This window comes from Pleurodeles waltl, chromosome 5 (genome assembly GCF_031143425.1).
Source record: "Pleurodeles waltl isolate 20211129_DDA chromosome 5, aPleWal1.hap1.20221129, whole genome shotgun sequence".
Classification (NCBI taxonomy): Eukaryota; Metazoa; Chordata; class Amphibia; order Caudata; family Salamandridae; genus Pleurodeles; species Pleurodeles waltl.
In genome coordinates, this window is record NC_090444.1 from 1834949822 (window position 1) to 1834966425 (window position 16604).

Here is a 16604-nt window from a genome sequence, read left to right on the forward strand (position 1 = left end):
CTAAGATTAGAGGTAAGAAATGTATCATTGTGTTTGGATTGTTAATGTACTGTGGTCTACGTAATTGTCTTATTTTATGTTGCTATTTTAGTGAATTGTCTCATGAAAACATATGTACCTGAAGAAGTGATAAATATTGCAAAACACATGTTGGCCAAATATCTTTCAACGTTATGCTAATAAGGAATTAATCAAGAATAGTGCCTCTTGCATAATTTCTGTGAGATTTTACAAAATAATCATTGGCAAAGTCAGTAGATTTGACATTGGCAAACCTGGAAAGTTTTTTTTTTTTAATTTATTTATTTATTTTTTGCAAACATTTGCAATAGGCAATACACGTGTAAAAGTAATAAAAAAAAATAAGAATTCCACAATCAAAGGGCAGCTTGCACGTTTGCCAAGAAAATAAGTAAAGTAAGAAGCCTTACAATAATAAATGTTTTGGGCAAATTGCCATCATTCGCAGTGAAGCAAGCCAGTGACTGATGTGGGTACACCCTTTTTTGTGCTGTAGGCTGTGGTGGGGGATGTAGGCAAAATGTGAATGGCTCTTGAGTAGACCAGTGGATGATTGTAAGGAAATGCCTCCTTGGCATGGTTACCCCCTGACTTTTTGCCTTTGCTGATGCCAAGGAATGATTTGAAAGTGTGCTGAGGCCTGCTAACCAGGCCCCAGCACCAGTGTTCTTTCCCTAACCTGTACCTTTGTTTCCACAATTGGCACACCCCGGCATCCAGGTAAGTCCCTTGTGACTGGTACACCTGGTACCAAGGGCCCTGATGCCAGGGAAGGTCTCTAAGGGCTGCAGCATGTCTTATGCCACCCTGGGGACCCTTCACTCAGCACAGACACACTGCTTGCCAGCTTGTGTGTGCTGGTGGGGAGAAAATGACTAAGTCGACATGGCACTCCCCTCAGGGTGCCATGCCAGCCTCACACTGCCTATGGCATAGATCAGTCACCCCTCTAGCAGGCCTTACGGCCCTAAGGCAGGGTGCACTATACCATAGGTGAGGGCATAGGTGCATGAACACTATGCCCCCACAGTGTCTAAGTAAAACTTTAGACATTGTAAGTGCAGGGTAGCCACAAGAGTATATGGTCTGGGAGTCTCTCATACACGAACTCCACAGCACCATAATGGCTACACTGAAAACTGGGAAGTTTGATATCAAACTTCTCAGCACAATAAATGCACACTGATGCCAGTGTACATTTTATTGTGAAATACACCCCAGAGGGCATCTTAGAGATGTCCCCTGAAAACATACCCGACTTCCAGTGTGGGCTGACTAGTTTTACCAGCCTGCCACACACCAGACATGTTGCTGGCCACATGGGGAGAGTGCCTTTGTCACTCTGTGGCTAGTAACAAAGCCTGTACTGGGTGGAGGTGCTTCTCACCTTCCCCTGCAGGAACTGTAACACCTGGCGGTGAGCCTCAAAGGCTCACCCCCTTTGTTACAGCACCCCAGGGCACTCCAGCTAGTGGAGATGCCCGCCTCCTTAGGCCACGGCCCCACCTTTGGCGGCAAGGGCAGAGGAGATGATGTGAAAAACAAGGAGGAGTCACTGGCCAGTCAGGACAACCCCTAAGGTGTCCTGAGCTGAGGTGACTTTGACTTTTAGAAATACTCCATCTTGCAGATGGAGGATTCCCCCAATAGGATTAGGGATGTGCCCCCTTCCCCTCAGGGAGGAGGCACAAAGAGGGTGTAGCCACCCTCAGGGCTAGTAGTCATTGGCTACTAACCCCCCAGACCTAAACACACCACTAAATTGAGTATGTAGGGGCTCCCAGAACCTAGCAAGATAGATTCCTGCAACCTGAAGACGAAGAAGGACTGCTGACCTGAAGCCCTCCAGAGAAGACAGAGACACCAACTGCTTTGGCCCCAGCCCTACCGGCCTGTCTCCCCACTTCGAGAAAAACTGCAACAGCAACGCTTTCCACAGGGTCCAGCGACCTCTGAAGCCTCAGAGGACTACCCTGCATCTAAAAGGACCAAGAACTCCCGAGGACAGCGGCTCTGCTCCAAAGAAGAAACATCTTTGCAACAAAGAAGGAACTTTTAAAGATAACACGCTTCCTGCCGGAAGCGTGAGACTTTGCACTCTGCACCCGACGCCCCCGGCTCGACGTGCGGAGAAACTACACTACAGGGATGACTCCACAGCAACTGCAACCCTGTGAGTAGCCAGAGTTGACCCCCCTGAGCCCCCCCAGCGACGCCTGCAGAGGGAATCCAGAGGCTCCCCCTGACTGCCTGCTTCTAGGAACCCGACGCCTGGTAAAGACACTGCACACACAGCCCCAAGGACCAGAAGGATCCGACCTCCAGTGCAGAAGCGACCCCCAGGTGGCCCTCTCCCTTGCCCAAGTGGTGGCTACCCCGAGGAGCCCCCCCCCCTTGCCTGCCTGCTTCGCTGAAGAGACCCCTGGGTCTCCCATTGAACTCCAGTGCAAACCCAACGCCTGTTTGCACTCTGCACCCGGCCGCCCCCGTGCCGCTGAGGGTGTACTTTTTGTGCTGACTTGTGTCCCCCCCGGTGCCCTACAAAACCCCCCTGGCCTGCCCTCCGAAGACGCGGGTACCTACCTGCTGGCAGACTGGAACCAGGGCACCCCCTTCTCCATTGAAGCCTATGTGTTTTGGACACCACTTTGACCTCTGCACCTGACCGGCCCTGAGCTGCTGGTGTGGTAACTTTGGGGTTGCCCTGAACCCCCAACGGTGGGCTACCTTGGACCCAACTTTGAACCCTGTAGGTGGTTTACTTACCTGCAAAACTAACAAACACTTACCTCCCCCAGGAACTGTTGAAAATTGCACTGTCTAGTTTTAAAATAGCTTATTGCCATTTTTGTGAAAACTGTACATGCTATTTTGCTGATTCAAAGTTCCTAAGTTACCTAAGTGAAATACCTTTCATTCGAAGTATTACTTGTAAATCTTGAACCTGTGGTTCTTAAAATAAACTAAGAAAATATATTTTTCAATGCAAAAACCTATTGGCCTGGAATTGTCTTTGAGTATGTGTTCCTCATTTATTGCCTGTGTGTGTACAACAAATGCTTAACACTACCCTCTGATAAGCCTACTGCTCGACCACACTACCACAAAATAGAGCATTAGAATTATCTCTTTTTGCCACTATCTTACCTCTAAGGGGAACCCTTGGACTCTGTGCATGCTATTTCTTACATTGAAATAGTAAATATAGAGCCAACTTCCTACAATGATGATGACTGACTGAAAGCCCCGGTATGCATTTCTGCATGTATGTATTTTTATTGTAATTTTTATGACAAAACATGAGGCTTCAAAACAGCTAAATATGACTTTATGCTAGATCTCAAAACAGGTGCTAGGCTCTGCACTGAGCAGTCCCAGCTGTTCAAAATACAGCCCATGCCTTCTCTGGAGTTTTCCTAGCTTTTAATGTATAGTGCCATAAAGTAGACATGCTGGAAGGCAGCCAAGTAATAGTGCAACCTCGAGGCTGTCTAATGCGCAGGGGCTTATTTGGTCAGAAGGATTGGTGGGGGAAGGGGGTGACCTTCAGTTTTTCCAACAACCACACTGCCATATCCAGTTATAATACATTATAGATAAGTATGGAATAATGTGGGTTTAATGGGCAGTGGAGAGTGAGATGAATGTGGGTTGTACGGGATACTAACTGGCAGGAAATTCAGGGGGTCATTCTAACCCTGGCGGTAAAAACCGCCAGGGCGAACGACCGCGGTAGCACCGCCAACAGGCTGGCGGTGCACCGCTGGGCATTCTGACCGCAGCGGTTCAGCCGCGGCCAGAAACGGAAAGTCGGCGGTGTCCCGCCGACTTTCCGCTGCCCTTGAGAATCCTCCATGGCGGCGGAGCGCGCTCCGCCGCCATGGGTATTCTGAAACCCCCTACCGCCATCCCATTCCCGGCGGTTCACCCGCCGGGATCAGGATGGCGGTAGGGGGTGCCGCGGGGCCCCTGGGGGCCCCTGCAGTGCCCACGCCAATGGCATGGGCACTGCAGGGGCCCCCGTAAGAGGGCCCCAAAAAGAATTTCAGTGTCTGCCTAGCAGACACTGAAATTCGCGACGGGTGCAACTGCACCCGTCGCACCTTCCCACTCCGCCGGCTCAATTCTGAGCCGGCGTCCACGTGGGAAGGGTGTTTCCCGCTGGGCTGGCGGGCGGACTTTCGGCGGTCGCCCGCCAGCCCAGTGGGAAACCCAGAATGACCGCCGCGGTCTTTTGACCGCAGTACGGTCTTCTGGCGGTTCCCGCCTGGCGGGCGGCTACCGCCGCCCGCCAGGGTCAGAATGACCCCCTCAATATTTTGTAAAACAACCAATATTCGCAAAGACTTTTAAAAACAGATATGGGAGGGAGAGAGAGTTTTTGTTTGCACTTGTAAAAATGCAAGAGCGATTCAACAGAAGCCTCACTATACTCAACTGAGATCACCTGTGCCCAGTTGTTTACTACAGAGTACATTTATTGGCAGGGTGTAACAGCCCAAATACCACATTGAAGCTTCGCCCCTGCTGATGTGATTGGTACAGACACATTTTGCAGTTGCTCTAATGATGATTTATGATGTTCTGATTTAGATTCTCATGCCTGAACCAATATTTTGAATGACATTATGCGGCTAAGTTACTGAATGTTAAAATGTGATTTCTTCTAAATTGTCTTAAACTTTACATTACATTAAATCTACTGACGTATATATTGCCTTCTTATTTTTAGAATCTAAACATGTGGGATTTATTACTGAGACTGGAGATTCAGGAGCAAGTGGCCCAACTTCTGGTTTGAGTGAAACATCCAAATTGAGTGAGAAGGATGATGAATTTAAAAAGGTAATTGTTTAAGGACCAGTAAATAATACACAATCAATTAATGTACCTATTTCTTTTGAAACCTGCAGATATAAATTCCACCGTTCTGATGGCTACCTCTAACTGCTGTTTCCACACGTTTAGAATATCTCAGACGCCAGACAGGACTGTAGCAGGCTGGACTGGCTTGTAGTGAGTACCAAGGGGTACTTGCACCTTGCACCAGGCCCAGTTATCCCTTATTAGTGTATAGGGTGTCTAGCAGCATAGGCTGATAGATAATGGTAGCTTAGCAGAGCAGCTTAGGCTGAACTAGGAGACGAGTGAAGCTCCTACAGTACCACTAATGTCACTTGCACAAAATCATAAGAAAACACAATACACAGATATACTAAAAATAAAGGTACTTTATTTTTATGACAATATGCCAAAGTATCTCAGAGTGTACCCTCAGTATGAGGATAGGAAATATACACAAGATATATGTACACAATACCAAAAATATGCAGTATAGTCTTAGAAAACAGTGCAAACAATGTATAGTTACAATAGGATGCAATGGGGACACATAGGGATAGGGGCAACACAAACCATATACTCCAAAAGTGGAATGCGAACCAGGAATGGACCCCAAACCTATGTGACCTTGTAGAGGGTCGCTGGGACTATTAGAAAATAGTAAGGGTTAGAAAAATAGCCCACCCCAAGACCCTGAAAAGTGAGTGCAAAGTGCACTAAAGTTCCCCAAAGGACATAGAAGTCGTGATAGGGGAATTCTGCAGGAAAGACACAAACCAGCAATGCAACAACAATGGATTTCCAGTCGAGGGTACCTGTGGAACAAGGGGACCAAGTCCAAAAGTCACAAGCAAGTCGGAGATGGGCAGATGCCCAGGAAATGCCAGCTGTGGGTGCAAAGAAGCTGCTACTGGACAGTAGAAGCTTAGGTTTCTGCAGGAACGACAAGGGCTAGAGACTTCCGGATCCCTCACGCCGTGGAGAGTCGTGCAGAAGTGTTTTCCCGCTGAAAGACCGCCAACAAGCCTTGCTAGCTGCAAATCGTGCGGTTAGTGTTTTTGGATGCTGCTGTGGCCCAGGAGGGACCAGGATGTCGCAAATTGCGTCAGGAGGAAGAGGGGACGTCGAGCAAGACAAGGAGTCCCCTCAGCAGCAGGTAGCACCCGGAGAAGTGCCAGAAACAGGCACTACGAGGATGCGTGAAACAGTGCTCACCCAAAGTTGCACAAAGGAGTCCCACGTCGCCGGAGACCAACTTAGAAAGTCATGCAATGCAGGTTAGAGTGCCGTGGACCCAGGCTTGACTGTGCACAAAGGATTTCCGCCGGAAGTGCACAGGGGCCGGAGTAGCTGCAAAAGTCGCGGTTCCCAGCAATGCAGTCTGGCGTGGGGAGGCAAGGACTTACCTCCACCAAACTTGGACTGAAGAGTCACTGGACTGTGGGAGTCACTTGGACACAGTTGCTGGATTCACGGGACCTCGCTCGTCGTGCTGAGAGGAGACTCAAGGGACCGGTAATGCAGTTCTTTGGTGCCTGCGGTTGCAGGGGGAAGATTCCGTTGACCCACGGGAGATTTCTTCGGAGCTTCTAGTGCAGAGAGGAAGCAGACTACCCCCACAGCATGCACAAGCAGGAAAACAGTCGAGAAGGCGGCAGGATCAGCGTTACAGAGTTGCAGTAGTCATCTTTGCTACTATGTTGCAGTTTTGCAGGCTTCCAGCGCGGTCAGCAGTCGATTCCTTGGCAGAAGGTGAAGAGAGATGCAGAGGAACTCGGATGAGCTCTTGCATTCGTTATCTAAAGTTTCCCCAGAGACAGAGACCCTAAATAGCCAGAAAAGAGGGTTTGGCTACCTAGGAGAGAGGATAGGCTAGCAACACCTGAAGGAGCCTATCAGAAGGAGTCTCTGACGTCACCTGGTCGCACTGGCCACTCAGAGCAGTCCAGTGTGCCAGCAGCACCTCTGTTTCCAAGATGGCAGAGGTCTGGAGCACACTGGAGGAGCTCTGGGCACCTCCCAGGGGAGGTGCAGGTCAGGGGAGTGGTCATTCCCCTTTCCTTTGTCCAGTTTCGCGCCAGAGCAGTGCTAAGGGGTCCCTGAACCGGTGTAGACTGGCTTATGCAAAAATGGGTACCAAATGTGCCCATGAAAGCATTTCCAGAGGCTGGGGGAGGCTACTCCTCCCCTGCCTTCACACCATTTTCCAAAGGGAGAGGGTGTAACACCCTCTCTCAGAGGAAGTCCTTTGTTCTGCGATCCTGGGACAAGCCTGGCTTGACCCCAGGAGGGCAGAAATCTGTCTGAGGGGTTGGCAGCAGCAGCAGCTGCAGTGAAACCCCAGGAAAGGCAGTTTGGCAGTACCAGGGTCTGTGCTACAGACCACTGGGATCATGGGATTGTGCCAACTACGCCAGGATGGCATAGAGGGGGCAATTCCATGATCATAGACATGTTACATGGCCATATTCGGAGTTACCATTGTGAAGCTACATATAGGTAGTGACCTATATGTAGTGCACACATGTAATGGTGTCCCCGCACTCACAAAGTCCGGGGAATTGGCCCTGAACAATGTGGGGGCACCTTGGCTAGTGCCAGGGTGCCCTCACACTAAGGCCCTCATTCTGACCTTGGCGGGCGGCGGAGGCCGCCCGCCAAAGTCCCGCCGTCAGATTACCGTTCCGCGGTCGAAAGACCGCGGCGGTAATTCTGACTTTCCCGCTGGGCTGGCGGGCGGTCGCCTTCAGACCGCCCGCCAGCCCAGCGGGAAAGAGGCTTCCACGATGAAGCCGGCTCGGAATCGAGCCGGCGGAGTGGAAGCTGTGCGACGGGTGCAGTTGCACCCGTCACGTATTTCACTGTCTGCGCAGCAGACAGTGAAATACTTGTAGGGGCCCTCTTACGGGGGCCCCTGCAATACCCATGCCAGTGGCATGGGCACTGCAGGGGCCCCCAGGGGCCCCGCGACCCCCCTTACCGCCATCCGGATCCCGGCGGTCCCACCGCCGGGATCTGGATGGCGGTAGGGGGGGTCGGAATCCCCGCGGCGGTGCAGCAAGCTGCGCCGCCGCGGAGGATTCAATGGGCCGGCGGTACACTGGCGGGACCCCGCCAGTGGTGCCGGTCTGACCGCGGCTTTACCGCCGCGGTCGGAATCCCCATTGGAGCACCGCCGGCCTGTCGGCGGTGCTCCCGCGGTCCTCCGCCCTGGCGGTCAAAGACCGCCAGGGTCAGAATGACCACCTAAGTCACTTTCCAAGTCATTTCTTTCCAAATTGTCACTAACAGGCTAGTGACCATTTTTACCAATTTACATTGGCTTACTGGAACACCCTTATAATTCCCTAGTATATGGTACTGAGGTACCCAGGGTATTGGGGTTCCAGGAGATCCCTATGGGCTGCAGCATTTCTTTTGCCACCCATAGGGAGCTCTGACAATTCTTACACAGGCCTGCCACTGCAGCCTGAGTGAAATAACGTCCACGTTATTTCACAGCCATTTTACACTGCACTTAAGTAACTTATAAGTCACCTATATGTCTAACCTTTACCTGGTAAAGGTTAGGTGCAAAGTTACTTAGTGTGAGGGCACCCTGGCACTAGCCAAGGTGCCCCACATTGTTCAGAGCCAATTCCCTGAACTTTGTGAGTGCGGGGACACCATTACACGCGTGCACTACATATAGGTCACTACCTATATGTAGCTTCACAATGGTAACTCCGAATATGGCCATGTAACATGTCTATGATCATGGAATTGCCCCCTCTATGCCATCCTGGCATAGTTGGCACAATCCCATGATCCCAGTGGTCTGTAGCACAGACCCTGGTACTGCCAAACTGCCCTTCCTGGGGTTTCACTGCAGCTGCTGCTGCTGCCAACCCCTCAGACAGGCAGCTGCCCTCCTGGGGTCCAGCCAGGCCTGGCCCAGGATGGCAGAACAAAGAACTTTCTCTGAGAGAGGGTGTGACACCCTCTCCCTTTGGAAAATGGTGTGAAGGCAGGGGAGGAGTAGCCTCCCCCAGCCTCTGGAAATGCTTTCTTGGGCACAGATGTGCCCAATTCTGCATAAGCCAGTCTACACCGGTTCAGGGACCCCTTAGCCCCTGCTCTGGCGCGAAACTGGACAAAGGAAAGGGGAGTGACCACTCCCCTGACCTGCACCTCCCCTGGGAGGTGTCCAGAGCTCCTCCAGTGTGCTCCAGACCTCTGCCATCTTGGAAACAGAGGTGCTGCTGGCACACTGGACTGCTCTGAGTGGCCAGTGCCACCAGGTGACGTCAGAGACTCCTGCTGATAGGCTCCTTCAGGTGTTAGTAGCCTATCCTCTCTCCTAGGTAGCCAAACCCTCTTTTCTGGCTATTTAGGGTCTCTGTCCCTGGGGAAACTTTAGATAACGAATGCAAGAGCTCATCCGAGTTCCTCTGCATCTCTCTCTTCACCTTCTGATAAGGAATAGACTGCTGACCGCGCTGGAAGCCTGCAAACCTGCAACATAGTAGCAAAGACGACTACTGCAACTCTGTAACGCTGATCCTGCCGCCTTCTCGACTGTTTTCCTGCTTGTGCATGCTGTGGGGGTAGCCTGCCTCCTCTCTGCACCAGAAGCTCCGAAGAAATCTCCCGTGGGTCGACGGAATCTTCCCCCTGCAACCGCAGGCACCAAAAAGCTGCATTACCGGTCCCTTGGGTCTCCTCTCAGCACGACGAGCGAGGTCCCTCGAATCCAGCGACTCTGTCCAAGTGACCCCCACAGTCCAGTGACTCTTCAGTCCAAGTTTGGTGGAGGTAAGTCCTTGCCTCACCTCGCTGGGCTGCATTGCTGGGAACCGCGACTTTGCAGCAACTCCGGCCCCTGTGCACTTCCGGCGGAAATCCTTTGTGCACAGCCAAGCCTGGGTCCACGGCACTCTAACCTGCATTGCACGACTTTCTAAGTTGGTCTCCGGCGACGTGGGACTCCTTTGTGCAACTTCGGCGAGCACTGTTTCACGCATCCTCGTAGTGCCTGTTTCTGGCCCTTCTCCGGGTGCTACCTGCTGCAGTGAGGGCTCTTTGTCTTTCTCGACGTCCCCTCTCTCTTCAGGTCCAATTTGCGACCTCCTGGTCCCTCCTGGGCCCCAGCAGCGTCCAAAAACGCCAAACGTACGATTTGCGACTAGCAAGGCTTGTTGGCGTCCTTCCGGCGGGAAAACACTTCTGCACGACTTTGCAAGGCGAGAGGGATCCGTCCACCAAAGGGAAAGTCTCTAGCCCTTTTCGTTCCTGCAGAAACCTCAGCTTCTTCTGTCCAGTCGAAGCTTCTTTGCACCCGCAGCTGGCATTTCCTGGGCATCTGCCCATCTCCGACTTGCTTGTGACTTTTGGACTTGGTCCCCTTGTTCCACAGGTACCCTAGATTGGAAATCCACAGTTGTTGCATTGCTGGTTTGTGTCTTTCCTGCATTATTCCTCTAACACGACTTCTTTGTCCTTAGGGGAACTTTAGTGCACTTTGCACTCACTTTTCAGGGTCCTGGGGGAGGGTTATTTTGCTAACTCTCACTATTTTCTAATAGTCCCAGCGACCCTCTACAAGGTCACATAGGTTTGGGGTCCATTCGTGGTTCGCATTCCACTTTTGGAGTATATGGTTTGTGTTGCCCCTATCCCTATGTTTCCCCATTGCATCCTATTGTAACTATACATTGTTTGCACTGTTTTCTAAGACTATACTGCATATTTTTGCTATTGTGTATATATATCTTGTGTATATTTCCTATCCTCTCACTGAGGGTACACTCTAAGATACTTTGGCATATTGTCATAAAAATAAAGTACCTTTATTTTTAGTATAACTGTGTATTGTGTTTTCTTATGATATTGTGCATATGACACTAAGTGGTACTGTAGTAGCTTCACACGTCTCCTAGTTCAGCCTAAGCTGCTCTGCTAAGCTACCATTATCTATCAGCCTATGCTGCTAGACACCCTATACACTAATAAGGGATAACTGGGCCTGGTGCAAGGTGCAAGTACCCCTTGGTACTCACTACAAGCCAGTCCAGCCTCCTACATTGGTTGTGCAGTGGTGGGATAAGTGCTTGAGACTACTTACCACTCTTGTCATTGTACTTTTCATAAGAGAAAAATATACAAAACAAGGTCAGTGTATATACACATAGCCAAAAAGTTTTGCATTTCCTCTTTTCACTCTTTTCTAAGTGCTGAAAAGTACTTCTAAACTTTCAAAAAGTTCTTAAAAGTTTTAAAAGTTTTTTCTGTCTTTCCAAAAAGTTCTGAAAACTTTTTTCTCTTTTTCTATCACTTTAACTCTCTCTAAAAATGTCTGGCACAGGCCAAAGTGTTGATCTGTCCAAACTTGCATATGACAACCTTAGCTGGAAAAGAGCAAGGAGTCTCTGTATAGAGAGAGGTTTGAGTGTAGGGAAAAATCCTTCCTTGGAACTGTTACTTAACATGCTTAGAGAACAGGATAAGGCCATAGGTGCCCCATCTGTTGAAAAAGTACCTAATAGTTCCCAATCTGATTCAGGGACTCCCCCAGGAAAAGATTCAGGAAAGAAACTTCCTAGCCTGCCCATTACTAGACAATCTAGCATAGATGGTAATGATGATGAGCCACACCAAATAAATAGTGTTGTCTCACATCATAGCAAAAGCATTTATTCTCACCATACTGGTAGTAATGTTTCTGTAAACCAAGCTGTTAGGGTGGCTTGTGTAAGGGACAGGTCTCCTTCTGTTCATTCCCATCATAGCTCTGTTTCTAGAAATGTCCCTCCCACCAACCCTGATGACAGAATGTTAGAGAGGGAACTCAATAAGTTGAGGGTGGAACAAACCAGACTGAAGCTTAAAAAGCAACAGCTGGATTTGGATAGACAGTCTTTTGAATTAGAGAAGGAAAGACAGAAGTTGGGTTTAGATACCCATGGTGGCAGCAGCAGTATTCCACATAGTCATCCTGCAAAAGAGCATGATTCCAGGAATCTGCACAAGATAGTTCCCCCTTATAAGGAGGGGGATGACATTAACAAGTGGTTTGCTGCACTTGAGAGGGCCTGTGTTGTACAGGATGTCCCTCAAAGGCAGTGGGCTGCTATCCTATGGCTATCATTTAGTGGAAAAGGTAGGGATAGGCTCCTTACTGTGAAAGAAAATGATGCTAATAATTTCCAAGTTCTTAAGAATGCACTCCTGGATGGTTATGGCTTAACCACTGAACAGTACAGGATAAAGTTCAGAGAGACCAAAAAGGAGTCTTCACAAGACTGGGTTGATTTCATTGACCATTCAGTGAAGGCCTTGGAGGGGTGGTTACATGGCAGTAAAGTTACTGATTATGACAGCCTGTATAACCTAATCCTGAGAGAGCATATTCTTAATAATTGTGTGTCTGATTTGTTGCACCAGTACTTGGTGGACTCTGATCTGACCTCTCCCCAAGAATTGGGAAAGAAGGCAGACAAATGGGTCAGAACAAGAGTGAACAGAAAAGTTCATACAGGGGGTGACAAAGATGGCAACAAAAAGAAGGATGGTAAGTCTTCAGACAAGGGTGGGGACAAATCTAAAAATGAGTCTTCATCAGGCCCACAAAAACACTCTGGTGGGGGTGGTGGGTCCAAATCCTCCTTTAATCTGAACAAGGAAAAGAAACCATGGTGCTATTTATGTAAAATAAAAGGCCATTGGACAACAGATCCCAGTTGTCCAAAGAAAGGCACCACTGCTCCTACCACTACAACCCCTACTGCTACACCTAGTATCCCTACTAATAGCAGTGGTGGTGGGAGCAAACCTACTAATAGCCAATCCAAGGGAGTAGCTGGGCTCACTTTTGGTAACTTAGTTGGGGTTGGTCTGATTAGGGAGACCACAGAGGCTACTTTAGTCTCTGAAGGGGCTATTGACTTAGCCACTTTGGTTGCTTGCCCCCATAACTTGGAGAAGTACAAGCAACTAACCCTCATAAATGGTGTAGAGGTCCAGGCCTACAGGGACACAGGTGCCAGTGTCACAATGGTGATTGAGAAACTGGTGCACCCTGAACAACACATACTTGGACACCAGTACCAAGTAACCGATTCTCACAACATAACGCAAAGCCACCCCATGGCTGTTGTAAATCTCAACTGGGGGGGGTAACTGGTCCAAAGAAAGTTGTGGTAGCTTCAGATTTACCTGTAGACTGTCTATTAGGGAATGATTTGGAGACATCAGCTTGGTCAGATGTGGAGTTGGAGGCCCATGCAGCAATGCTGGGCATCCCAGGGCATATTTTTGCTTTGACAAGGGCTCAGGCCAAAAAGCAAAAAAATGACAGGGAAGCTTGGATCCTGGAACAATGGACCAAGTGCTCCCTAAAGCTAGGGCTAGTAGAAGCAAACCACTTCCTACTATCCCTCCCTCTACAGTGGATTCTACTTCTGAGGAAGAAGAATTCCCTCCCTGTGCAGAACCTACACCAGAGGAGCTGGAAGCAGACACTGCTGAGCTTTTGGGTGAAGGGGGGCCTGCCAGAGAGGAGCTGACTGTGGCACAGCAAACCTGTCCCACATTAGAGGGTCTCAGACAGCAAGATGTCAAACAGGCTAATGGGGATGTCAGTGACTCTCACAGAGTTTACTGGGAGGACAACCTCTTGTACACTGAGCATAGGGATCCTAAACCTGGAGCTGCCAGGAGATTAGTGATTCCTCAGGAGTACAGAAAGTTCCTCCTAACACTGGCACATGACATTCCCTTAGCTGGGCATCTAGGACAAATGAAAACTTGGGACAGGCTTGTTCCCCTGTTTCATTGGCCTAGGATGTCTGAGGACACAAAGGAATTTTGTAAGTCCTGTGAAACCTGTCAAGCCAGTGGCAAGACAGGTGGCACCCCAAAGGCACCCCTTATCCCACTGCCTGTGGTTGGGGTTCCCTTTGAAAGGGTAGGGGTTGACATAGTTGGCCCCCTTGACCCTCCTACTGCTTCAGGCAATAGGTTTATCTTGGTGGTAGTGGACCATGCTACAAGATATCCTGAAGCAATTCCTTTAAGGACCACTACAGCTCCTGCAGTGGCAAAGGCCCTCCTGGGAATATTTTCCAGGGTGGGCTTCCCAAAGGAAGTAGTATCAGACAGAGGAAGCAATTTCATGTCTGCATACTTAAAGGCCATGTGGAAGGAGTGTGGTGTAACGTACAAGTTCACAACACCCTATCATCCACAAACAAATGGACTGGTGGAGAGATTTAATAAAACTCTCAAAGGCATGATTATGGGTCTCCCTGAAAAACTCCGCAGGAGATGGGATATCCTTCTACCATGCCTCCTTTTTGCCTACAGGGAGGTACCCCAGAAAGGAGTGGGCTTCAGCCCCTTTGAACTTCTTTTTGGACACCCTGTTAGGGGTCCACTCACACTTGTAAAGGAGGGTTGGGAACAACCTTTAAAAGCTCCTAAGCAGGATATTGTGGATTATGTACTTGGCCTCAGATCAAGGATGGCTGAGTACATGAAAAAGGCCAGTAAAAACCTTCAGGCCAGCCAAGAGCTCCAGAAGCAATGGCATGATCAGAAGGCTGTTTTGGTTCAGTACCAACCAGGGAAGAAAGTGTGGGTCTTGGAGCCTGTGGCCCCAAGAGCACTCCAAGATAAATGGAGTGGTCCCCACACAATTGTTGAAAAGAAGGGAGAAGTCACCTATTTAGTTGACTTAGGCACTGCCAGGAGTCCACTTAGGGTGCTCCATGTCAACCGCCTGAAACCCTACTATGACAGGGCTGATCTCACCCTGCTCATGGCAACAGATGAGGGACAGGAAGAAGACAGTGATCCTCTACCTGATCTCTTCTCTTCCACAGAACAAGATGCTCTTGTGGAAGGTGTAGTTTTGGCTGATTGTCTTACTGCTGAGCAGAAAGATAATTGCATAAATCTCCTAGATCAATTCTCTGAACTCTTCTCTACTGTGCCAGGTACCACTTCTTGGTGTGAGCACACTATAGATACTGGAGACAGTTTACCTGTCAAAAGTAAGATCTATAGGCAGCCTGACCATGTCAGGGACTGCATAAAGCAAGAAGTTCAGAAAATGTTGGAACTAGGAGTGGTTGAGCACTCTGACAGTCCATGGGCTTCTCCTGTGGTACTGGTACCAAAACCCAATTCTAAAGATGGAAAGAAAGAAATGCGGTTTTGTGTAGACTATAGAGGTCTCAACTTGGTAACCAAAACTGATGCTCACCCTATACCCAGGGCAGATGAGCTTATAGATACACTGGCATCTGCCAAGTATCTAAGCACTTTTGATTTGACTGCAGGTTATTGGCAGATCAAATTATCAGAAGATGCTAAACCTAAGACTGCATTTTCTACCATTGGAGGACATTACCAGTTTACTGTAATGCCTTTTGGTTTGAAAAATGCACCTGCCACTTTTCAGGGGTTGGTGAACACAGTCCTGCAAGGGCTGGAAGCTTTCAGTGCAGCATATTTGGACGAGATAGCTGTCTTTAGCTCCAGCTGGGATGATCACCTGGTCCACCTATGGAAAGTTTTGGAGGCCCTGCAAAAGGCAGGCCTCACTATCAAGGCTTCAAAGTGCCAGATAGGGCAGGGTAAGGTGGTTTATCTGGGACACCTTGTTGGTGGGGAACAGATTGCACCACTTCAGGGGAAAATCCAAACTATTATTGATTGGGTTCCCCCTACCACTCAGACTCAGGTGAGAGCCTTCCTAGGCCTCACTGGGTATTACAGGAGGTTCATTAAGAACTATGGCTCCATTGCAGCCCCTCTTAATGACCTCACATCCAAGAAAATGCCTAAAAAGGTATTATGGACAGCAAACTGTCAGAAAGCTTTTGAGGAGCTGAAGCAGGCCATGTGCTCTGCACCTGTCCTGAAAAGCCCTTGTTACTCTAAAAAATTCTATGTCCAAACTGATGCATCTGAATTAGGAGTAGGGGCAGTCCTATCACAACTTAATTCTGAGGGCCAGGATCAACCTGTTGCTTTTATTAGTAGGAGGTTGACCCCTAGAGAAAAGCGTTGGTCTGCCATTGAGAGGGAGGCCTTTGCTGTGGTCTGGGCTCTGAAGAAGTTGAGGCCATACCTGTTTGGCACTCACTTCATTGTTCAGACAGACCACAAACCTCTACTTTGGCTAAAACAAATGAAAGGGGAAAATCCTAAATTGTTGAGGTGGTCCATATCCCTACAGGGAATGGACTATACAGTGGAACATCGACCTGGGAGTAGCCACTCCAATGCAGATGGACTCTCCAGATATTTCCACTTAGACAATGAAGACTCATCAGGTCATGGCTAGTATTATTGTCCGTACGTTTGGGGGGGGGTTGTGTAGGAAAGTACCATCTTGCCTGGCATGTTACCCCCATTTTTCACTGTATATATGTTGTTTTAGTTGTATGTGTCACTGGGACCCTGGTAACCCAGGGCCCCAGTGCTCATAAGTGTGCCTGAATGTGTTACCTGTGTAGTGACTAACTGTCTCACTGAGGCTCTGCTAATCAGAACCTCAGTGGTTATGCTCTCTCATTTCTTTCCAAATTGTCACTAACAGGCTAGTGACCATTTTTACCAATTTACATTGGCTTACTGGAACACCCTTATAATTCCCTAGTATATGGTACTGACGTACCCAGGGTATTGGGGTTCCAGGAGATCCCTATGGGCTGCAGCATTTCTTTTGCCACCCATAGGGAGCTCTGACAATTCTT

General features: G+C 49.1%; 1 protein-coding gene across 1 annotated transcript in view; it reads left to right on the top strand.

The window, feature by feature from the left end:
* Positions 1-16604, top strand: part of DNAH8 (dynein axonemal heavy chain 8) — a 9979189-nt gene that overhangs the window by 3058472 nt on the left and 6904113 nt on the right. The window contains exon 26 of the mRNA XM_069236651.1: positions 4754-4866. Within this exon, the coding sequence (XP_069092752.1) occupies positions 4754-4866 (113 nt within the window). The remainder of the gene's footprint in view (positions 1-4753; positions 4867-16604) is intronic.